Below are 25509 nucleotides of genomic sequence, written 5' to 3'. Positions count from 1 at the left end.
TTAGTAAGGACCTTTAAAAATGGCACTTGAATAAGTGCCAAAATTCCTAAATGTGTGTTAGAGCACGCAAGCATGCTATGTGTGGTAAGCCATCACCAACTTCGGGAATATATGCAACAATCTCATTGGCTATTCTATGTTAGTCCTTCTCATGAACCCACAATATCAAATGCGTATGCAATGATCCTCTATTTTGTATTTTGTATTGAAGGACGTAATGTCATATGCATCCAAGTATAGAATTCCTTGAGCAGCAAATGCTTTCTAATGAATAGGTGAAGTCTTCTGTGGAACAATCCTGTGCATTCAAGTGGGCAGTCTTTCCATGTGAAATTGGCATTGTAATGTTTAGAAATATTCTCTATTGTCTCAATTTCTTGCCATCCATTAGGGAAGAAGTGAGGTCTGAAAAGGGCCTTCAATTAGTGTTCCTAATTTCATGGGATTAGGGAGGATTTGAGGTGTACCAATGAGAGTGCTCCTTTTAGTGGGGCAATGCCATGTTGAGGTGGAAGGTGCAGGCAGCCTCTATTGGCTAGACCTCTTACACATGGGACCCTCTCCTTCTCCCCATTGGTTGTGTCTCTTACGCAATGGGCTACTGGAACCCAACCCACTCCCCTCTAACCCATGTTTAACCCTCCTCCCATGTGTACCTTCCCCTGTTAATACCCACTTAGCATTCAAGAGGTTGCAGGTGCCAGCCTGCACCCTCCCTCCACATTTTCAACTTGTGGATCCCTTTCCACATCTCCTCTCCCTCCTGCTGCAGCTCTGCCTCCCATTCCTGCAACTCTACCCCTCTCCTGGGCGTCCCTCTTCCTACTCTTCCCACAATAGCTGCTTCTACTCCTCCCCTCATCCACTCCCCTCTTGGATGCCCCTCTCTTGCTGCTATTGCATGCCCCTCTCTTACATGCTCCTCATCATCACTCATCTCTTGTTGCTACCCCTCAACCATCTCTTTGCTAGACTTGTTTCTCCATAGGATCACCCCTCTGTTTTTGCTGCTGCTCTTCCTTCTAATGTACAGTTGCCCTGTAATCATGGTGAGGGTAAACTCCACTAGGCCATCCAACATGGTGGCCTCATTTGTGCTCCACAACACCAAAGATGCATTGAATGGCTGGGTCCCTTGCACATACAGCTTGAACGACTGGATAATCATGAAAGGATCTGCCAAAGGTCCACATAGGCTTCCAAAGAACAAGAGAGGTGACCTGTTACATGAGTGGAAGGGACGCATCTTGAAATTCAAGTTGGGGAAGAAGGGATGGCTTGCAAAGGTGCAACATGTGTACATGGCAAAGGACATGTTGTTGCCCCCATCAACAAATCAAAGACAGATACCTTTGCATTGTAATTTGGTTTTTTATTAGTTTGATCTTCTGTCTCTTCCATATTCACTTTGGATGGCTTGTTTTCCCATGACAGATATATCCCCTTCAGACTTCGAAGAATGGGAACCACTTGAGTCATTCATTTTGGAAAGTTTGATGAAGTTCATGAAGATATAGGCAAGCTCTTGCATGATGGAGAGTCCTCCTCATCTTTGCGATAGAGAAATATGTATTGGTACAATGCACGTTACATTACTCCCAAAAGAAAAGCATTATTTGGCTATCTTGAATGCATTGCAGCACCACAGCTGGACGAGATTGACTATGCCATGGAGGATACCAAGACATTGACATCTTTCAAGGAAAAGATCAGAAAAGATATGGCCATGGCGATGAAGTTCACATTTGGATCCAAATGGTCCAGGTTATCTTGGTATATGCCTTTACACATTTTCGCTCAACGTTTTAAAACTGTCTGAATGCATAGAAGTGCTACTATGTGGACTTGTAAGAATGTTGATGCAAATGTGCTTGAGGATTTGCTTGGTAAGAGTTGGGATTTAAGGACAAGTCAATAGAATGGTGATCTGTTTCGGTGTTATGCATGCAAAGACAGTGTTGTGGCTAGATACCACATCGCACGGCAAGTATTCTATTTGGCATTCCAATATAGGCATTGGAAAAAGACAGGCGACTCTTGGTTACCCCTTGATTCCAATGAGAAAGACACCAATGTGACTTTATCTATTGAACTTGATCATGCAGATTTGTATGTGAATGTCACCTCACAATGGATACTAAAGGACGTGTGGGAACACCTTCTGGTCATGGAAGGCCTTCTGGAGTCTTTATCTTTTTGCTAGATGGTAGAAGGGTGCCTAAGCGCCAAGAGAAGTGCTTGCGTAGTGAGAAATTCATCCCTCCTGCGAAATTGCAGATCATGAGCCATTTAGAGGGAAAATAATGTATCAATATTCAATTGAACAATGGATTCTCTCTTGAAAGTCTATTCAATTTGTCTCTTTCCACTTTGTTCTTTGGTTTAAAGACTTCGTGCAATGTTCAGTTGCTTTTGCATTGGTTTTAAGAATTAATTTTTATAATAGTTTTTTATAAAAAAGGGTGTATATAAAAACGAGCCTTCATACTCTTGATCCTCACTTTACCTTTACACCTTCCACAGCCTGCAGTTATCTTCATCCAACTACTCACTTTCTTGCAACTACTTCACTTTCTACACTATGGACTCTGCAAGGGCTGCCTTCCATGAGTTCCTCTCCCGGACCCCACTCAGCCATAGGGAGGATGAGCTCTTCGAGGTCTTTGACAAGACCTTAGATGTTCTCACCACATACATGGGAGCTAGGGAGGACTTTGAGGAACTCATCTTCTACATGCAAACTCACTTCAAGGATTTTGCATACCAGCTTGATGAGTCTGCAAAGAGATGGGTTCCCATTGACTACCTTTTGTTCATCCATGATTATGACTCCCGGTTTGAGAAGCGGTTGCAACGTTTCTGTGTGCAACTTCTTGAAGATGGGTTTAGGAATGTGGACCCAGATGTCCTCATAGATCTAGGAATTATTGGAAACGCAGGCACCAAGTTCCTTTCCTGGGAGATGACATTCATTTTCCTGCTCCAGGAGGGACACTTGGATGAGGAAGGTTCATCCTCAAAACCTCCTTCCACTAGCTCTACTACATTACATGTCCCTACAGAGGACTATGACTTCTATGAGGAGCTGCCAATTGATATGCAAAGAGAGGAGGAGGATGCATCCCAAGCACCGCAGCTACTACTGCACGCTTCGGAGGGGCAAGCTCGTGTCACCAGTGAGGCTTCCACATTAGGAACCCCCCTTGAGGTCGATGGACATATGGACCCTTCCTCCCCTCATAGTCGAAGGGCAACAAGACCTCTTCCTCCATGACATTGAAACACTTTTTAACTTACGGGAGGATGAGGCACTTGGAGTGCTATGCGGGTTTGATGTGGACACCAGCGTGGAAGAGCCTGGTATGTTGGATTATTCAGAGCAATCCCTTGAGGAATACCTCGCTACCACGCTGGCAATCATGAAATCTGTAGACACAACTATCTACGATGCATTGCCAGATGCTATCCCCACACCCCCTCCTCCATCAGTTGAACCCCATGCCTCATTCCAAGGTTCCATCAACATCGCCCGAGAGGAGGCTATGGATCGCGACCAAGCTGATACGGTGAGTAAAATTGAATCATTCTTGTGATAACTTCTTGCTTCCACCATTTGTACTGGTTTTCTAATTGAATTTTGTTACACTACCGCAGGAAGTGGTGGAAGTGGATGAGTTTTGTGCTTGGAGAGGCCAACCACGAACAGTGTTTGGTCGTGACGCAGCACTGGCACACTATCTTGGCCAAGCACCTGGCCAGATAGTTGTTTTTCATAGCAAGTTTTCGCCGAGAGGACAATCAGAGCCGGTGAAGTGCAAGGCCCTTTCACGGGTTATTGGGCATTAGAGTATTAATCGGAATGTAGACAAGGTTATTTTGGTGCACCGTGCAGCAGCCCTCAATGCATTTGCTGCCAATATACATGGCATGGCATTAACGGCAAGTGCAAAAGTGCTCGACAAAGATGGAGGTTGCGAAGGACTTACATCTAATTTTTGGGATAGGAGACTATTAGGGAAATCCAAGGAAATAGTAGACAGTGCCATGAAGCACAAGCAGGATAGATTATGTAATGGAAAATCTTTTGTATTGGATACTTTGTATCAATTGTTGTACTTGTGTGCTATAAATCCTATCTAATTTTTGTATCTCTACCAATGAATATTACTTTTCTCTACATGCAGTTAGTAAAATGCACTTGCATATTCATTTTTCCAATCTTGCATTGGTCACCTACATTGAAATTTTGCTTTACAAATTGTTTCTGATAAAATAGTAGAACATGAAAGTGCTAATAATAGGTTCTTCTACCCAAAAAAGTCAAAACTCACCACGGTGTGACCAGACCCAATCCAATGCTGATGGAATGGATCTGGTCGCGCCGTGGCGGGTTTGCCTTTTTTTGGCTCTTTCATGCCTTGGTGAACATACTTTTATTCTGCTACAACTTCTACTTATGCATAAAAGCTATGATACTAGAAATTTTGACAAAAAATCATAAATCAACACCAATGAATGCAAATAACTGAGATTGGAAATTGAATATATATTACATGAAAAGAAAGGTGATATATATTACATGAAGAATGCTATTAATAGGTTCTCCTACCCAAAAAGACAAAACCCGCCACGGCAGTCCAATGCTGATGGAATGGGTCTGGTCGCGCCGTGGCAGGTTTGCCTCTTTTTGGCTCTTTCATGCCTTGGTGAACATACTTTTATTCTGTCACAACTCCTACTTATGCATAAAACTATGATACTGGAAATTTTGACAGAAAATCAAAAATCAACACCAATGAATGCAAATAACTGAGATTGGAAATTGAATATATATTACATGAAAAGAAAGGTGATATATATTACATGAAGAATGCTATTAATAGGTTCTCCTACCCAAAAAAGACAAAACCCACCACGGTGCGACCAGACCCAGTCCAATGCTGATGGAATGGGTCTAGTCGCACCGTGGCGGGTTTGCCTTTTTTTGGATCTTTCATTCCTTGGGGAACATTTTTTTATTCTGTCACAACTCGTACTTATTCATAAAAATTATGATACTGGAAACTTTGACTTAAGAACAAGAATCTACACCAATGGATGCAAAGAACTGAGATTGGAAACTGCATATATATTGCATGAAAAGAAAGTCAAGATTACAATGCCTCCAAGGCAACATAGGAAGAAAATGACAAATAAAAGGCCTCCAAGGCAACATTGGGAAAAAGTGATCCTAATCCTAATGCCTAAGGCAGGGTCGGAGCAGATGCGAGTCGTTAGACGGAGGTCCCTGTCCATCAGCGTCACTCACTTTGCATGGATGGCACACAAGTTTGCATCTTCAAAAAGACGTGGCCATTTGCTCTGCAGCCTCCTGGATTGCCCCTAGTGCAGCTACACTCCATCGTACATCCCGCTTCAGTGAGTGATTGGGAGATCTCCCGGACTACACGCTGGAATGCAACGTGGGGGATGACATTCTCCACAATCATCTAAAACTTTCGGATCTCTTGAAGGGCCTTCACACCAAGCTTCCTCTGTCTCTTGACCTTTGGAGGAAGGGGTGGCTTTAGTGTGTCGGTCCATGGCCTCTTGTCGTTCTTGAACTTTTTTTTGTGCTCTTCTCTTCCCTGCTCCTCTGCCATGTCCTGAGCTTTTTGTGCCCTCTCCTTCTCGTACTACTCCCTACGGGTATTAGGAGTGGTCTTTGTCCTCACCCGCTTCAACTGCACAGGTATAGCTAGTTCTAAAGCTTTGCTAGCAAGGGATGCTGCTACCTCAGCAGCAGCCTAAAAGGTGACTACTTCCACTGTTTGCTGGACAGTAGGAACAACTGGTGCAATAATGGACTTCCTTGCTGTCTGCTTCACAAGCACGGTGGAGCCAAGGTCCTGAATGCCCAAGCCCTTAAATAGTGTCTGCTCCTCATTTTGGGGCTGAGGCAGAGGCTGTGGGTCATGGAGAGAATTTGTATGGGAGTCAGGATTAGGCAGTGGGGGAGGGGATTGAGGAGGAGGATTGGGAACAGTGTGGGAGTCAGGATTAGGCAATGGGGGAGGGAGTGGACGAGGAGAATGTGGTGGGGTGGTGGTATGTTGGTCTGTGGAGTCCATGGTAGAGGAGGATGCAGAGCTGGAAGAGTTGGCTATCGAGTATGAGGATGTAGAAGCAGATTGATGATGTTGGGGAGAGGAAGGAGGCTGGGGAGCTAATGGTCTACCAGTGAATCTAATTCTAGCCATCATAAGAAGTATGGGACACAAGTCCCTTTAAAAGACCCTTTAACCCCTCTTTTAAGGACCCCATGCACATAACCTAATTTGGATGGTCGTTTTGGCCCCTTCCCACCTCCTCTTCCTACCCCCAGCCCTTCCCATGACTATGCTTGCCACCCCGCCCCCCCGTCATCACGAGTGCATACACAAATTTTTTTTGCACATTCTTGTTTGAACTATTTAGAACATGAATCATTGCATCACAAAGCCATGTACAAACACTTAATTCAATGCAAGAGCATGTAAGAAAATCCATTTTATTCATGAGAGCACCAAATACAATTCATCCTCAAGAACATCGAGGGATCCATTTCGAGCCTTGCCTAGACCTACTTTGCAACCACCGTGAAACTCCAACAGTCCCTGTAGATGCCTTCCAAGCACATTGTCTTTTGTTCTTGGACACCTCTTGAACTGCTCGAACAAGTTTCGATTCCCTTGCCTTTCTAATGTTCAAAGTCCTTCCTATTATAGTTCTGTAGAACCAATCAAACATCTCGTGCAATGCATTGCTACGAGTGAATCCACCTCCATGCCTCGTATTCCTAAAGTACGCAGCCCTGGCACGATAATGTGACTTCTCCATACCTTGTGTGTTCCAAATAGATAAAGGCCCCCATTTTTTCAAGAACCATGGACCATGTGCGAAAAGAATGTGCTGCAAACATGAAATCATATCAAAACTAGAATTCACACATAACATCTACAAAATATGTCAATAAAAAGATGATTACCATGTAATGTGTTATATGTGTCTCTCCCCATGCTTTTACCATTAGCTGTGTAAATTCTATCACTGCCATCCTGAACTTTTCATAATACATTTCATCCGATTGACTCTGGCAAAGTAGTTTCACAAAAGCATCGAGTTTGGGCCACACTTTTGCTCTCAAGGTCATTGTTGAAGGGTGTGAAGCATTATTGGTGGTGCACTCACACAGAGCTTTCCAACACTCCCGACTTGAGGGACTATGAGACAATGCATGCTTTTCTTTTCTAAGATTATGGTTGGATAAGAATCGCCTTGCCTTTGCTCCACCCATGGATACTTTGGCAAGAAGGTTTTGTGTTTTCCCTGACATTTTCTTGTCCTCCTTAAGTCTCACATGTCCACCATGGAATCCCATATCTGAAAGTAACTTCTTGGCCTGGGCAATACAATGTGTTGACAATTCTGTGAGGATCAAAGTCCAAGCATAAACAAGATGCAAGTATAACAACTTGTCAAGTATGCGTAGTTCTGCATGTAGGGTACATATATGTACTCTCTCTAGCGGGATGGGCAAGATCGGATACCACTTTGAATCTTTCTTGTCACGATCAGGGGCTAGACATTGGTCACAAGAAAGAATGCCATTCTCCCATTGCAAGCCTGCCTTTTGGGTCTTCTGGGAAGACATTCAATAAAGGCATGTGAGTTTGTCAGAGGCTCCTCTGTCACAACCAAACAAGCACTTCAATGTCTTCAAGTCACCGGCAAGATGCCACTCGACTTGAAATGTGCCATGGCCATCCACCACCAATGTTTGCCCTTCCGCCTTTTAATAATCTCTGCTATGCCAGCTCTTTGAAAAAACCACTTCAATGTCTCATGGCACTCTTTTGGAGTTTCAAATGCTACGAGCCACCATGTCTCTCTCCAATTGCACCCAGAAGTCTTGTACTACTTCCTCATCCCCTTGAACAAACTGCAAGGCTTTGTTCATGATGCAAATGCTCATCCGCTCAAGCTTGTGTTCTTTAACCAATTGAGCTTCATCCATTTTGCTAACGAACACCAACTTGCCAAGACAATCTATGCAAATGAGAGAACTAATGAGGGCAATGGAAAATGGTAACTTTGGTATATCCAATGCAGTATGGAGATCAACATGCTGTCTTCCTTTTGTCCATAGAATCTGACCATCGCCTGTTGGAGTTGCTCAAGATCCACATAAACATTGTTGAAAGAATCCATTTCAAAGGATTAAGTGCCAGCTTTCTTTTGATTCTTCCAACAAGTCATTGTGCCAGTTACACAATGATATCCTCCTACCATTTCCCTAGCACGTATGTTACTTTCTGCCCGTGCAAGCTTCAGAGACCAAGGTGTTGGTAATGGCATGGCTGGATTCTTATACCGTTGTGCGACCGAGGATTTAAAAATCTTGAAAATAGATGAGTAAGCTTCACGACTCACACCAATAGCATCACATGCCCCCAACTTCTCCTTCGCATCCACAATGGCCTTGAAGTCCAACACTTCTCGAGTGACCTGTGCACGTAAAATCTTATGTCGGGTCCTTCAGCAATTGAATGACATCAGTTGGCTTCATCAAACTTTTAACAATGTATGAGTAGTCGGTGTCTTCTGTGGTTGGTGTTCCCATCACCGCGTTCATGAAGCTCCTAAACATGGGGCAATTGAATATCAAAAAAAAGAAACATGAATGAACAGAAAAAAAACTTAGTAGAGATTTTGGAAACCAACCTTGTGGCATGGATTCTCCTCTTCTTTGCACCACCTTTGGGTGCTAATGAATCCAATGAATGCAATTTTCTCTTTCTATCCTTTTTTCCCAATTGAGTGTCTTTCAACTTCTGCACTCGATCTTTTGCAATTTGTAGGGACCTTTGCAAGGATTGATTGCTTTCCACTTGCTGCTTGATAGATTCTTGCAAATCTTGTCTCTCCTTGTCAAAAGCAATCGATTTCTTGAGTAGTTCCCTTTTCTGCATCTCAAGATCTTCAATGGTCTTCTGCATTACAACAATGGTGCTATTGGCTAAACAAGCTAGTTGCTCTAATTGTGCTCTTCGAAACTCGCATGCTTGCAAAGTTGCACTTTGGAAATCTTTTAGTCGATTGCAATAACCGAGTAAACCATCCATTCCATCACCAACATACCGAACAAGACCATGCATTGTACGGAAAGGGGGATTCCTTTGGGTTGCAGGATCTAAGGGATACAAGTTTCCATCAACCCAAAGGTCAATGTGTCTCTTCCCTTGCACACGAAGATTGTGCATCGTATTCTCACAACTTCCTCGATTTCCCAAGCTGCGTGTGCTTGCATATTGAGCATCCAGCAGTAAGTTCACATGGTACTTATTGGAGACATCCCCAAGTGGTGCCATGACTGGTCACACTACCTTTCACAAAGGTAGGGGTGCCTTGATGAAGATTTGGGAAGGAGGATAAGCCCCCAGCAATAGGGAGGAGGAGGGAAAAGTGGTAGAAGCAATGGAAAGCATGCACAAGAAAAAGGGATGGGTATCAGGTTTTGCTATTACTCCCGAATGAAGGAGCAAGAGGGAGGGGCTAAGGGAGGGGTAGGACTGGAGGAGAAGGATAGAGGAGCAAGGGGAGAATGAGGAGAAGAATGCAGGTAGAGTGGGAGGAGGAGGAGCAGGCAGAGGAAGAGAGAAGGGGGGTAGGTGGAGTATGCATGGAGGTGGAGGTGGAGGAGGAGGAGGAGGAATAAGGTCTCCAAAATCTTATCAGCGGTGAGTGTTAGGAAGAAGTTTGTCTAGAAGGCCCCATGCATCAACCAATGTAATAAGGTCCTTCAGTTGATGTCAATGCCACAATGCGGTTCCTGGCAATGTCGAAGGCCCATTGAACTCTAGAATGTGCTAAAGTATGTGTTCGTGTGTTGCACTTGTGTGATTCCTCCTAAACTGATCAATGTTCCATTGCACGTAGCTAGGGTTGGTACTATTTACAATCATTATTGTTTGATTCAATTGATACAAGATAAGCAAGTACGGCTTGTATAGAGTGTACATTGAAAACATAGTGCTTACTCTCATTTTGATGTATTCGCTAAATTGCATTGAGCCATTGTATTAGCCATGGCTGAATGGGAAAAGGAACGGGAATATGACCACCTCTACTGTGATGTATTTCAAAGCACTATTGTTTGAAGGAAGCCCATCAACACAGAATGATGCTACCCTCTCAGTAAATTGCACACTACTGCATAGTCATATTGACACAAACTCGTGCTTGTCCATAGCTTCAAAAGCACGTCATTTTGCTAGTTAGCACATGTTTTCAAGTAAGCAACAACTACTCATGTGTGGTAGTTATGGCATAGTTAGGTTGCCACGTATGTATGGCTTGGGTTCACACTATGGACCATGTACCCTAGGGTTAGAGATATTGGGTATCCCCTCTTTTATGTATAGTCATTATGTGGCTTTTGCAAGAATGAAGAAGAAAGCTTTAGCCTCTACCTCTTGTGTCTTCTCCCTTATGTTGTTGTGAAGATAGATGCAAGCAAGAGTCCTCCCTCTCTCCTATTTTCCTTTCATGGTATCAAAGCCTGGTTTATAGTGAGGAGTTCAAGTAGTAAGATACAGTCTGTGACATCATGGTAAGAGGAGCTTTGCCTCTTTTTTGTTCAGACTTTTGGGAGCATTCTCTGTAGGTACATAGCCATGAATTCAAGGTGCGCTACCTCCAATTGGGGCGACCTTTGACATAGAGCTCATAGAGCATTACTTGGGAAAAGCTGACTACACAACAATTTTTGTTGTAAAAATTTGTGTTTCGAAGCCATTTTGAGCCCCGTTTTGCCATCACAAGTTTGCAAAAGGCACTTGCAAGGAGTAGCCATTTTGGTTGTGTTATGAGGAATCGTTATGTTGGGAGAAACCAATCTATAGATTTGGGTCTATGCCTTTGACACAAATACATTGAGAAGCACATAGGAGTGGTGAATGCATGACTATGCATAAACGTTACTTTGTGTGACTGTGTGGTTTTCTGATTTCAAGCATCAATTGCAGACTTTCATTTTTGGCCATTTGTGTGATAGAAGGTTGAGTTTGTAGAAACTCTATTGTTTGCCCTTGTGAGGTAGAATCTCTGTTTTTGCAATTGAAGATTGTTGGTTGTAGTTAGTTGAGATGGTCTCTAATACTCTCATGCAGATTGTGACTCGTGAGTGAGAAGGTAAACAAAAATAGCTACCATGCATGGAAGTTCAAAATCTCCAACTTCTTGATGGGTAAATGTTATTGGGATTTCATCATAGGTTATGAACATGAATGTGTTCTTCTAAAGACCCCTACTGTAGCAATCTTGTAGCACAAGCGCAAGCTCTTACGACCTTGCATGAGACAGCCAGAAAGGTTATGTATTGGCTTTCTATCAGCATCTCTAATGCTATGATTGTGCACATTCAAGATGTAGAGATGCCAAAGGAGGCATGGGACACATTGTCCAAAATATATAGCACAAATACACAAGCATAGAAGATGTAGCTCAACCAAGAGTTTCATAATGTACAAAGGGGAAATATGAACGTCAATGACTTCTCCATAAAGGTAAAGAAGCTTGCAAATTTGCTTGCTTCTATTGATGCACCAATCGAAGATGATGACTTGGTGTCTATGACCTTGAATGGTCTCGGTAAGGAGTATTGTTAGTTTCAGACATCTATTATAGTCCGAAAGACATTTCTTGATTTTCATGGTTGAGCAAGGCCTACAAGTGAGATTTATTTCTCATGGATGGTTTGTGGAGGACATGAAAAATGATTGCTGTCTAGTTGCAAAAGGCAACATAAGTCACACAATGTTTACTTAGGATGTAGCCTACACAAAAAATGAGTGTTGCAATGTATGCACATGGAAAATGGGTTGTAGCCGATATTGATATTTGGCATAAGCACATAGTCCATGTCAACATCTAGTAGTTGAAGAAAATGGAGGTCCATAATATTGTTGCAGGGTTGCCAAAGTTTAAGGTGGATAATATGCACAAGGTATGTGAGCCAGTTGGGTAAACAAGCAAGGCATGTATTTCTACATAATGCAGAAGTAAGTAAGAGACCCTTGGAGGTAATACACAATGACATGTGGAAGTCGACTACCAAGACAACATCTATTGGAGGTTGTAATTGTTATGTCAACTTTATTGATGAACACACAAGGAAGGTGGAGGTCTATCTCATGAAGTAGAAAAGTAAAGTGCTCAAACACTTCAAGAAATTTAGAGCAATGGTGGAAAGGGAACAGGGTATGCATATCAAAGTGCTAAGTTTTGATGAAGGGGAAGAGTATTTCTTAGATGAATTTAATATATACCTACAAAATCAAGGAGTTCATAGAAAATATTCATGCAAACATACCATTCAACAAAATGGGGTTGCTGAGAGGACAAATAGACATATTGTAGAAGTTGCTCATCCCTTGATGAATGATAAAATTATGCCAAATTACTATTGGACTTAAGCAATAGCAACTGCAATGTATATCATGAACATAGCTCCCATTGTAGTAGTACATAGAGTTACACCTGAAGAGAAGTTTACAAGAAGGAAGCCAGATCTTACACATCTAAAGTTTTTGGGATGCATTGCATATGTGCACATTCCTAGATGAGAAGAGGACTAAGCTAGGCTCTAAAGTAGAAAAGTGCATCTTCATTGGTTAATCTCTGCAGCATATCGTACGACTCAATAGATGAGAGTGAGTAGAAATGTTGTGTTTGATTAGATTAGCTGATATGCACGAGTGAAAATGACAAAAGATCTAGATGCAAGAAATGACAGTGATGTACAAGATGTAGAGCAACAATCACAAGTCTTGAGTGGACTGAGAGTCCTCTAATAGTGGGTCTAATATTCCTCCATGGACAAGGAGATTGTAATCATGAGCACCATCTCATGGATGTGTAGAAAGTGGTACACATGTTTCACGAAAAGTGATGAAAAGGTGGATCAACCCACAGTTTTTTATGTGTCTATAGGACACTCACAGGTTGATGGCGAATCAAGTGGCTTAGAACAGAGCCTTGATGAGGAGTTGGGGATACCAAGGGTTGTTACAACTGGTGCAAGAAAAAGATGGGATGCTTCAAACACACCTGGCAATGAGGTAGTGTTACGCATATAAACACAAGTAAAATACCCTATTGATAGGCTGAAATATGCTGGATATATAGCCCACGATTATGCGTATATGACAAAGTGATATAGGAATTTGATCCTAGATGATTTGAGGAAGGAGTAGGAAAGAGAAAGAGGGATGTGGCCATGGATGAGGAAATGGCAGCTTTGGATGCAAACTGCACTTGGGAGTCAGTACCTTTGCCTCATGATAAGAAGGCTATTGAATGCAAGTGGGTTTACATGATAAAGCACAATGCTGATGGGTGTGTAAGCAAGTATAAGGCAAGGATAGTTGTTAATGGATATGTGTAGACTTATGTCATTGACTGTGAAGAGGCATTCAATCTAGTTGCAAGGATAGCAACTGTGAGAGCAGTGATTGCAATAAAAGAATGGTCATTGCAACAAATGGATGTCAAGAATCCCTTCTTGCATGATGATTTGCAAGAGGAAGTTTATATGACATATCCACAAGGATATGAGGATGATACACACTTTGATTTTGTATGCAGGTTGCGTAAAGATTTATATGGCTTAAAACAAGCACCCAAAGCAAGATTTGCCAGTATCTTATCACCATTGGATTTCATATTTCCAATGCTGATTTTTCACTCTGTGAAAAAAACAAAGAGGGGGATTGTGCTCATAGTCATCTACATAGATGATTTGATTATCATAGGAGATAATGATGTAGATGTATGTGATGTGAAGCTACTCTTGAAACAAAAACTTGAAATAAAGGTCTTGGGAGAGTTGTGGTATTTCTTGGGTACTGAGTTGATTAGATCACCAAGTGGCATTTATGAAGAGGCAACATGGATTGGATATGCTGTCTAAGTATGGGATGATAGGATGCAAGCCCACTTTAGTTCTCTTAGAGCAAAATAATAAGCCTAGTGCAGACACAGGTGAGTTGTTGCAAGATTTACTATGTATAGACACATAGTAGGGAGTCTCAGTTACATGATTATCACCAAACGAGACTTAAGAAACTATGTTGTGGGGTTGGTGAGTCGATTCATGGAAGATCCAAGCAAGCCACATTTGGATGCATCTTGTGGTATGTGAAGTCCATGTTGCATTATTGACTTTTGTATGAGGCTAGAAGATCGATTGAGTTCTATGGATATATAGATGCTGAATGGGCTAGTAGTATCTCAGATAGGAGATCTACTAGTGGATTCATGTTTTCTCTTGGGAGTGATGCTGTTAGCTAGAGCAGTAAGAAGTAGCCCACCATTGCTTTATCAAGCATAGAAGCTGAGTACAAGGAAACATCACTGGCTTCATTTGAGGTAGCTTGGCTAAATAAGCTACTTGATGATATGGGCCAGTTAGTGTAGGAATCTATTGTCATATATTGTGACAACATTAACAACATCATGCTTGCTAATAACTGATGTATCATGCTAAAATCAAGCACATTGAGATGTGCTATCATTTTGTGAGAGAGAAGGTTCTAGCATGAGATATAGATCTTGTGTATGTCAGTACTAAAGAGTAGGCAGTTGATATCTTTACAAAGGCATTGGGCACATAGAAGATTCATAGGTTTAGAGGCTTGCTTGGTATACTGGATTTGAGCTTGAGGGGGAGTGTTGAGATATCAAGCTCAACCTCACATGATACCAATGTGAATGTCATTTATGTCATCGGTGTGGTTGGTTGTGGCTGTTACATTGCCATCGAATAACAACTGTATGACAACTACTCTTGTGTGTGGACCGTAGTTGTGGCATAGTTAGGTTGCCATGTATGTACGGTTTGTGTTCACACTACGGACCATGTACTCTAGGGTTAGAGAGACTGATATGTATAGTCGTTGTGTGGATTTTGCAAGAAAGAAGAAGAAAGCTTTAGCCTCCACCTCTTGTAACTTCTCCCTTATGTTGTTGTAAAGATAGATGTAAGCAAGACTCCTCCCTTTCTCCCCTACTTTCTTTTCAATGTGGAAGAATCTCTATTACATTGGATTCAAAAAAATCAATCGAGCCTTTGATCTTAATTATTGTCTGGATTGGTCGATATGGTTCATGGTGATGTTAGAGTTAATTTAATTGGCAGAAATGCGGGAATAAGAATAGCACTACCTTCGAGTTTCACTAAAGGTCGGCAGCAAATGCACTAGCTCTATCAAGATGCTATGGCCATTGTTCATTCGAAGGCTAAGCCAGATCTATTTATTACCTTTACATGCAATCCAAACTAGAAAGAGGTAAAAATAATTTACTTTTTGGATAAACAACAAATGATTGACCAAATTTGTAGAGTTTTTTATCACAAACATAAGCATACGATGAAATCAATTGTTCAAGATCAGGTTTTTGATTATCGAGTTTCAAAAAAGAGGCCTACCACACTCCCACACATTGCTAATATTAGATGCTCCTCATAAACTACAAACAATCTTTCACTATGATAGAATAGTATGTCTAGAGTTGCGTGATAAACAAGTGTTTCTAGCGTTACATCAAGTCATCTCTCAATGCAACATCCATGGACCATGTGGACCTTTTAATCCAAAGGCTACCTATATGCAAGAAGAAAAAAATATAATCCACGTTCACTCATAAAAGAAACTACTTAAGATAACAATGGATACCCTATGTACTTGTGATGTGACAATGGGAGAACTATGACTGTTGAGAAAAAAAAAGTGGACAAGAGATGGATTCTACCTTACAGTCCATATCTATCATGTACTCACAATGCTCAAATCAATGTGGAGATATGTTCAATAATATCATTAGTAAAAAATCTTTACAAATATATATACGAAGGACATGATTGATCTACCATCAGAGTTGCAAATATGAGAAATCATAATGCTTATGCAAATATCCTAGTCATTGATGAAATTGAAACTTACGTGGATGCATGTTATATCTTTGACTCTCAGGCATGCTGGAGTTTATAAGCCAAATGTGTAAAGGTTACAAGTACATGTTGAAGATGGTTAAAAAATTGTATTCAAAGACCGGTAATATTACTAATGTTCTGGACATACAAAATGCAAAGAAAACTACTTTAACATAATGGTTTACTTGCAACATACAACATCCAAATGCTAATGACAAATTGTATGTTAACTTTGCATTACACTGGTGTGGAACCAACAAGGGTGTGGACTAAAAGAAAAAAAGGAAACATAGTAGGACAAATGTACTTTGTGGCCCCTTCTGTTGGAGGGAACTTCTATCTTCGGCCGTTACTGACAATTTGCAAAGGATACATGTCTTTTCAAGATATGCACACATTTAATGGTACCATCTATACTACATTTAAAGCTGCTTGCATTGCTAGAGGTATATTGGAAGAAGATTATGAATGGATTTCATGCTTGGAGGATGCTTCTTTTATGCAAATCGCAGCTCAATTAAGGTGGCTTTTTATCATCCTATTAATTTTTTGTGAGCCTTATAATCCTGGATTCCTATGGGACAAATTCAAACAAAACATGACACAAGATTTTGTTTATTCATTAAGAAGTATGGGTGAATCGCATGCTAGCATCGAAACCATGGCTGAGACTCAAGCTCTTCTACACTATAAACGCATATATCTGCTTTCAATACTATAAATATATTTTTGAATTTACATTATTTTGATGATATATATTATCATACGATTCACCAATTTTCAAATAAATCTTTACTACTATCCTCATATATTTATTGAAAAATAGGAATGTCAGAATCTTCTTTTCACATGGAATTCACGATGTCACAAAGCATGAGTATTTCAAGTAAGTAACACTCTAGATATTTTACAAATTATCTTAAATTTGTCATAAAAAAGCCACCATGTTCTTCTCCAACCAAAAATTTCTTATTTATAGCTCCAAAACAATGGTGGTCACCTTATCATACTCCATTTCCTTTGTATGAGGTTATAGCAGCCTATATAGAGGGGTAAGGAAATGTTAAATAATTACAAAATTGAAAGATTTTCCCCAAAAAACCAAATTATTAACATCTAAATATTTATGTTCAGAGAATTACTAGGTGGTGACCTATTCGTGGTACAAGTGTACGTAGATGCAATGAAGTTCAACGAACAATCTATTCCAAGCATACCATTAGGGGTTTATTGTTTTCGAAGAGACAAAATTCCTTAGAAGACAAATGAACCATATCCTACATGGAAATTCAACTTTGCTGGATACAAAGTTCCAAATGCATGGATATAGTACCATAAAAGAGAGCATCACTTTAAAACAACTACCTTTTATGTACCACAATATGAGAAAATTTAATCTTTAGTTATTATGTTCTTGAAATGAAAAAACAATATTGCATATTCAATCAATTTAATACATTCATGGATTTTCATATATAGGATGATGTCTTAGTATGTATGCTATTTAGTTGCAAGGGTCTCATGTATATGGTCCATTTTATCCTATGTTCTAAAACCTTCACTGCCATGTGTAGACTTCAAATTTTGCAAATCCTGACATGCCCCATAGTATCAACTTGAGCAACTCGTAGGTTGCATACTAGTAAAGGTTAATGAAGTTACCTTTATTTGTGGCTGCATGTTTGGTTGCTGTGAATGAGGCCCTTTGTGCTCCACATGGTGCTTTAGTGTCTTTCGTTGCCAACGTGTTCTGAGAGGTGATCCCATTGGTGTCCAGCTCATCTCTCTACTTGTTGCTTGAACTTGCCACGTCAAGTAGTGGCACACATGGCTTGCTAGCTCGGTTCTTCCTTCCATTGTTTGCTTGTTCCTAGGATGCCTGCTCAATGCTCGTTTTCTTTCTCATCCATTTGTGTTGTTGGGAGAACTATCAAGTTGAGAGTTACGGTGGCTTTTTGCTACACCTTTCTTTGTCGATCACCATCTTGATGTACAACAAAAGCATAGCAAGGGGGAGCAGCTGCTCAAGATGCTTTGAAAGGAGTGTTCACAGAAAACCCGGGTTGAATGTAATGTGACCCCCATTTTTTTTCAATTTGAAGTCCAAAATTTTAATAAAAAAAGAGGGTTTTAAATTTCTGAAACTTGAAGCCATTTAGTGATATTTTGGTCCAAAAAACCTGCAAGAATTTTTATTCAAAAAACGTATTAAGTTTGAAATGAGAGGTTTTGGTAACTTTCAAAAGAAAAACATTTTGAGTGAACAAAGGAAGGCTGCAATGGTGTACTGGGAGGGTGTTTAAACGAACCAATTGCTCGAATTGCAAAATCAGGCCATTATCGTGAATTACGTCGTCAATGTTCCTATGGAGTTGGTGCAATAGCGTAGAGATTGTATTGGCTGGCATGCCTCGCAGACTTTAATCGTTGACGATCCAATTAATATCTCATTGTGCTTTTGCTATAGTGCATTGGATCCTTGATCATTCAATCAAAGTTAGATATTGACTGAACAGCCGTTCATTATTCTCTTGGTTGTTGTAATTTTTCAATCTCAACTTCAAGTTAAATTTCTCCAACGTTTCTCATAAGTTGGTCTGACTAACATATAATACTTGTTCATAATCATTTTCTTTTCAGCGCTCCGTGCAATATATTAAGAGCCAGCCTTTTCATTTCCAACTATTAAACTGCCACTAATTGAGATAACGCTTTGCCACGAATTGTAAGGAGACTTAATCCCACGATAGATTTCTAAAATCACAATGGCAGAAATTAGTGATGACGGAAACCCCACCTTCTATCAACCTTTCAAATGGAGGACAGAATCTGGATTTGAGAATGTTGGAGGATCGGCGCTGCTCTCTCAACACAAGAAGTTTCATGTGAAAATCAAAGAAACATGACAACTTTTAAAGAATGCAGAGGGTGCAAACCATTCTAGATTTCAGGTTTGTTATACATTATTTGAATCAATGAAGTGGCTGGAAAAGCTGATGGGGCATTTAGGAAATCCATCCAAGAGATGATCTGATTTTGTTGTCACTGTTGTGGATAGAGTTTGGTTAGGAAGTAGCTGCTTGCACTCGGTAGATCAGATGCTTTTACTCTTTTGAGAGCTTTCTTGTTTCAACGTTTGGATGGAGAGTCAGTTAATACTCGATCTTCTTGCTGTTGCGTTTTCAAAATCTAAAATTTTATGATTCTGGTTTCTTATATCATTATAATGGGCGAGCCCCTATAACTAATGTCCAAAATGTCTTGACTGCAAATGTAATAACAAGTTATATCATTATAATGGGCGAGCCCCTATAACTAATGTCCAAAATGTCTTGACCGCAAATGTAATAACAAGTGGGTGAATTGATTAGTCTACGGCTATGGCGGATACATCCATGGGAAGACGATTATAACTATATTTCCACCAGCTTCCTGATCTGCCATAACTCTCGTGTTGGGACGAATATTTCTTCTATCATTATAATCCGCCGGCTCACTATAACTAATGTCCAAAATGTCTTGACAAATGCAATGACAAGTAGGTGAATTGATCAGGCTACAGCTTTTGGCTATATTGGCTATGGCGTATACATCATGGGAAGACGATTATAACTATACTCCCACCTGCACTTTCCAATTTGATTCTGCCATAACTCTCGTGTTGGGACGAATTATTAACAATGGATATGGAAATCCTTGCAGAGCATTGATCATATCGACCTAATCTGATCAATCCAAATATCAATTTAAGCTGCAGCAGACCTGCAATCGTGTTAATTTGTCTGTGTAAACTTCCGATCCAGCAAGCTCTTGCAAGCATCTATCATCTATCCCTGGTCATGATCAATATGCAGCATCTCAATATTGTAGCACAAAGCTTTCTGCTCGTAGCTTCCACTTTCATCGTCATCTTGCTGCAAGAGGCATATGTAGTTCAAGGCTCCAATATTGCAGCTGATCTTCGAAGCGTATACATTATAACCCACTTCTTCCTTCGATTCTTCTTTCATCAATTTTGTAACGTTAGTTTGCAATCCATGTTTCCCGGCGGCCCTAGAAACAGTCGATGTAGTTGCCTAATTTCCAGTTCTTTTGCTGCAGCTATATGTTGTTTATATGGGAGATACTATGCAGCCCTCTGATCAGAAGATTACGGAGGCTACACATCATGATATACTCTCATCCGTTCTTCCCAGGTTACTGTTCTTCATAGAAATCTTTACATTTTCTGCAATTTTGCTCTCTAGCTTGGTCTCATGAAGCCTTTGCGATCCTTACCTTGCAGCAAGGATGTCGCCCTACGATCACACGTGCTCAGCTATAGTAAAAGTTTTAACGGTTTTGCAGCCATGCTAACCTCAGAGGAGGCTTCCATGATTTCTGGTGGGTTTTCACGCTGATTAATGTTTGTTATCTTCCTATATTTACGCGTGCTCACGATTCCAAACAAGTTGGCAAATCATATTTTGATCTGATGTCGTTTCGTGATTCAGATTTGGAGGGCATCGCATCTGTGTTCAGAAGTAGAAATTTGAAGCTTCTCACGACTAGGTCCTGGGATTACATGGGGCTCAAATCGTCAATTCAGACGCAAAACAATCTGGAGTTGGAAGGAGATGTGATCATTGGATTTCTCGACACAGGTAGCTGGCTCGTACTGAGATCACAACATTCCAAGACGTTTTTGCTCAAGACATGCATTTATATACCGCATTATGTATTTAGAAATAAGGCGTTCTTCTATATTATCGACAGGCGTATGGCCCGAATCCGAGAGCTACAACGACGCTTTGTTGGGTCCGATACCGGCAAAATGGCATGGATTTTGCGAATCCGGGGAAAGATTCAATGCCTCCAACTGTAACAGGTAACAGATTGCTTGCTTGCTCGCCAATGGCTGAGGCAGAATGCACTGATCAGAGAAAAGGCAACGAATATCTGATGTTAGCATCTTTTCATGATGATGGACTTACGCAGAAAACTTATTGGAGCGAGATTATACAACAAGGGGAGCATAGCTGAGATCAACGGATCGTGTCCGGACTGTATTGATTTCAAATCTGCGAGAGACTTTGACGGCCATGGCACTCATACTTCCTCAACAGCAGCAGGTAGTGTTATCAGAGGGGCAAATATGTCAGGTGTAGCGACAGGAGATGCAAGAGGGGGGGTGCCTGGGGCAAGAATTGCTGCATACAAGGTGTTATGGAACGAAATTACGACAGAAGTGGACGTATTAGCTGCTTTCGATGATGCCATCCATGACGGTGTTGATGTTCTGTCTATCTCGATGGGTCTTTACGGGCAATATTTGTTCACAGATGCTATAGCTATCGGATCATTTCATGCTATGAGCAAAGGGATCTTTGTTTCTTGCGCGGGCGGAAACGATGGACCAGGAATACTGTCTATCATCAACGTTGCTCCTTGGGTGATTACCGTAGCTGCCAGCAGCATCGATCGACGCATTATTTCGACAGTTGTGCTCGGGAACAACATCACTATTCGGGTGGGCTGCTTGATCCCTTGCTGCACACTAGTCTTCACCAAAACCTTTCATTGGAAGTTTGCATAGCCTGCAAATCTGATCCAATAAAAGCTTTCAACTTTGCCGGTCCTCAAATCTTGAAGCTAATTGAATTCTGAAATTTTCCATTCACGTGCCCTGATTCCTATCATTCCTGCATGCCTTTGGTCATTTCTCAAAGTAGAGCACGTTGAAGAAGGTACACAGATTCCATTTACTAATCTATGGAGCTTGCAGGTTTTCAAATCTTGAAGCTTATTTTCCTTTGATTCCTATGATCATTCGACCATGCCTTTAGTCATTTATCAACATTGAAGAAAATTTGTAGCGAAAATATGCAGATGCCATTTACTAATCCAATATATCGTGGAAGTGATGCAGGGAACAGCCGTAAATACCCAAGTGCCAAAAGGGCAGTATCCACTGATATACGCTGGCGATGCGGCATTGAATGGATTGGGAAGGTGAGGTCAGTTGTGGCGACATATTTGATTATGAAAAGAATTAAGTTGATAGACGCAAGGAGGGACTCGGGAGTATATAATAGAATATTAGAACACAATATTAGAAGGTAATCAATGTAGCAATTGTAGATGAGGAAATATATGCTTGATGGGTAACAATTTTCATGGAATATATGGGGGCAGACAGTGTGGCAACGGCTCTCTGGATGAGCAAAAAGTGAAGGGCAAGATAGTGCTGTGTGATAATGGGGACGACGATGAGGACACAACGGTATTATCTGTAGGAGGAGTGGGGATGGTAATTATAGACAATTTCGACAAATGGACAGCGTATGAGTTTGGCATTCCTACTAGCTTGATAGGGGATGCAGACGGAGACACAATCAAGAATTATATAAATTCCAGCAGGCAAGTATATTATGCTCACCACCAAATTTGGTATGATTTGAAGAACAAGAAAAAAAAGATGGTATGCTGCAATAACAAAATATGGATTAATGTGGATGGATATGTAACAGCTCTCATGCAACTGCTCAAATTCTTCCTACTTTTTCCTCCTTGCACCAGCCTGCTCCTCTTCTTGCAGATTTCTCTTCGAGAGGTCCCAACGCCATGATCTACCAGGTTTTCAAGGTAGAGTACATTACTTAGTAATTATCCTCCATGGCTGGATTCATCAAGCGCACATCACATGTTTTGATAACCAGTCATTGGAACTGATGAGTTGATTGTTAATCATCATACGTTTACGGTTTCCTGCCTTGATCATTGTCTTTATTTGAAGTCATTCCTGAAAAATCCGAATGTCTTCATTTGTCAAGGTCATCGAGACATAAACAATGTTTTTGGTAGCAACATCGGACTGCAGATTGTTGAAATATTTCTAGGAGTAAAAGAGATGATGCTTCCTCAAGATCATCAAGACATGAATGGTGTTTTTGGTAGTATGGAGTGCAGATTGTCCAAGTATTTCTAGGAGTAAAAGAGAGGATGCTTTCTCAACATATCATCAAGAAATGAATGTTGTTTTTGGTAGAGTGGAGTGATTGTTCCAATATATGTAGAAGTATAAGGGATGATGCGTTTGTGTTTACGGGAGCACTGAAATCTGTATGGAAATGATGTTGCCTTTTTGCAGCCAGATGTTACAGCTCCTGGGCTCAATATTTTGGCTTCTTGGTCACCCTTCAGGTCCCTAACTACTGAGCCCCAAGATGATCGCCATGCTCTGTTCAATATCATCTCTGGAACCTCCATGTCTAGCCCTCATGTTGCTGGAGCTGCAGCTTTCATCAAGTCTCTCCACCCTCATTGGAGCCCTGCAGCCATCAAGTCCGCTCTTATGACCACAGGTCGACTAGTACCACTCTCAATTTCATAACTGAAAGTTTTCCTTTTACTAATCTTAACTCAAAGTTCAGCAATTCTAGTTATACCCACAAGCTATAGCCAGTCCATCAGAAATCTGTCACACACCATCACCATTATAAATCAGGAATATGTGCACATTAAAGCAGATAATGCAGGAACAAAGAAATCCATTGTGCAGGAACTACATAATAAACACGGTTTTATAATGATTGTTGAACCGATCGAACAGAATAGCAAGGTTGTGATATTTTGAGACATACATAATTTATGAGGATTAGTCTATTGACTGAAAATACATTGCTACACCTCTTTGAATCGATGCATGATTCATACACTTCAACATTCACTAGAAATGAAGCTTGGTTTCAGCAACCTACATGAGATTCTCTCTTAGTTACGAACTTTGCTTCATGCTCACATTCTAAACCATACTTACATGATAGATATCCAGCCTTCGTTAGATGCTCATTATTTTATTTTCCACAATTGAATGATAATTTAAACATAAATTAGCCTCATGACTAAATTGTGCCTTATGCATGCAGCCAAACCTCTTGACACAAGCTATCCTGAGAACATGCATGCAGAGCTGGGTTATGGGTCAGGGCACATCGATCCACTAGCAGCAACAGATCCAGGCCTAGTGTACAACATATCAACGGAAGAATACGCGGACTATTTGTGCTACCAAGGCTACAATGAGACTGTAATGAGGGTGATAACAGGAAAAGAGGATACATGCAGAAGCCAATCAAACACAACAAGAGATTTGAATTATCCAGCAATATCAATTCCAGTGCATGCAGGCTATGAGAAAGTGTGGTGGAACTTCACTAGGAAGGTAACAAATGTGGGCAAGGAGGGGGTGAAGGTGGATTATAGAGTAGTGGATCTCAAGGTGGTGCCTGGTTTGAAGGTGCTTGTGGAGCCTAACACATTGTCATTCTCAGGTGCTGCATTGGAAACACAAGTGTTCATGTTGCATGTGCAAGCCATGGGGCTCAATGCATCACTAGTCAACACATCACACCCCTTGCAATTCTTGTCAAGCTCTTTTGCATGGAGTGATGGAGTTCATCATGTGCGAACACCTATTGTCGCTTGGGTAGTCCCACCAAATGCCTCTCCTTTATAAGCTACATGGCACATGAATCTAGAGGCTTTGAGTTGAGTTTGTTTCTATACTAAGAATATAATGAGCGACATTTTAATATTAGAGGTGTCTACCTTCTCCACAATCATAGCAAAAATCGTTTGGAATATAATGTTCGACAATATCCATGTCATGAATTATAAGCACATAAAGAGGGGCTTCATTCTCACTTCACTTCATGACATGTGAGATCACAACAATAAAGGATTTCAATTTATAGAAGCTTTTGCAGAGTTTTACATGAAAGGAGATTTTAAAATGCACGACAGTGGCAATATCCTAGTTATGATCAATAGAATGACAAATATGTAAGTTTTCTTTGAAAGTAGATAATTACACATTATGTATACTTGCATAGGGAAAATCCTTTAGTTCTTGATCTACTATGGGATTCACATGATTTGCATAATAATTCCACATGATATTGTGCTACCTTGAAGATGTTGCCGAATGGACTATGTATAGATTATTCAAGAAAGTGAGGTTGGAACAGATGACCCTAAACACAAGTTAAATTGTGGGAAGCACAAGTTTTTGTGCATGATTTGCATGGGTCTTAATTAGAGTAATTATCATGTCCTTGCAAAGTTTCATGACCATCAAGCACATGCACATGAAATTCTCATGTGTGCACCATCATGGAATGGTTAAGTGTCAGTTGGCCATGCAGCTTTGTGAAGGTATTAAATTACAGTATTTATCATGTCCTCATGAAGCTTTTTTTTTTTTCGAGAAAAGATCCTTTCATTAGTTATATAAAAAACGCCCGTAGGGCTACAAAAGATCTCGCCTGCTCATAAGAGAGACAGAGCAGTGAATACAGCATGGCAGCCCGGGAGACTCTCCCTAGGTACTGCAAAATACAAGCATCCGTATAAAGAACTGAGAGGCTAAATCATACAATAGGGGGGGGGGGAAGAGCCAAACAGGTGGCCTGTAGTGCCAACGGGGGGATCCCGTGTGTAAGGTGTAGAAATGGCCA

The 25509-nt window shown here is 40.8% G+C and overlaps 1 protein-coding gene across 1 annotated transcript; it reads left to right on the top strand.

The window, feature by feature from the left end:
• Positions 1-19554: 19554 nt before the first annotated feature.
• LOC147610676 (subtilisin-like protease SBT4.3) lies at positions 19555-24800 on the top strand. Its single transcript, XM_086785363.1, has 11 exons — positions 19555-19980; positions 20114-20208; positions 20298-20395; positions 20506-20655; positions 20768-20879; positions 20990-21521; positions 21921-22003; positions 22187-22411; positions 22522-22636; positions 23142-23355; positions 23920-24800. The coding sequence occupies exons 1-11, from the start codon at positions 19852-19854 to the stop codon at positions 24507-24509; spliced, it is 2343 nt and encodes a 780-aa protein (XP_086641489.1). The 5' UTR covers positions 19555-19851; the 3' UTR covers positions 24510-24800.
• Positions 24801-25509: the final 709 nt, after the last annotated feature.

The sequence above is a fragment of the Cibotium barometz genome, chromosome 48 (genome assembly GCF_041138505.1).
Source record: "Cibotium barometz isolate CiBa-2024 chromosome 48, ASM4113850v1, whole genome shotgun sequence".
Lineage (NCBI taxonomy): Eukaryota > Viridiplantae > Streptophyta > Polypodiopsida > Cyatheales > Cibotiaceae > Cibotium > Cibotium barometz.
The sequence above is the reverse complement of the archived record's forward strand: the minus strand, read 5'-3'. Positions and strand labels throughout refer to the sequence as shown.

Excerpts from the sequence above, each read along its gene's own strand:
- LOC147610676 (XM_086785363.1), top strand. The coding sequence starts at position 19,852 with ATGATCAATATGCAGCATCTCAATATTGTAGCACAAAGCTTTCTGCTC. Across the intron at positions 20,656-20,767 it reads CATTGGATTTCTCGACACAG|GCGTATGGCCCGAATCCGAG; the intron begins GTAGCTGGCTCG and ends TATTATCGACAG. Across the intron at positions 22,637-23,141 it reads TGATCTACCAGGTTTTCAAG|CCAGATGTTACAGCTCCTGG; the intron begins GTAGAGTACATT and ends GCCTTTTTGCAG.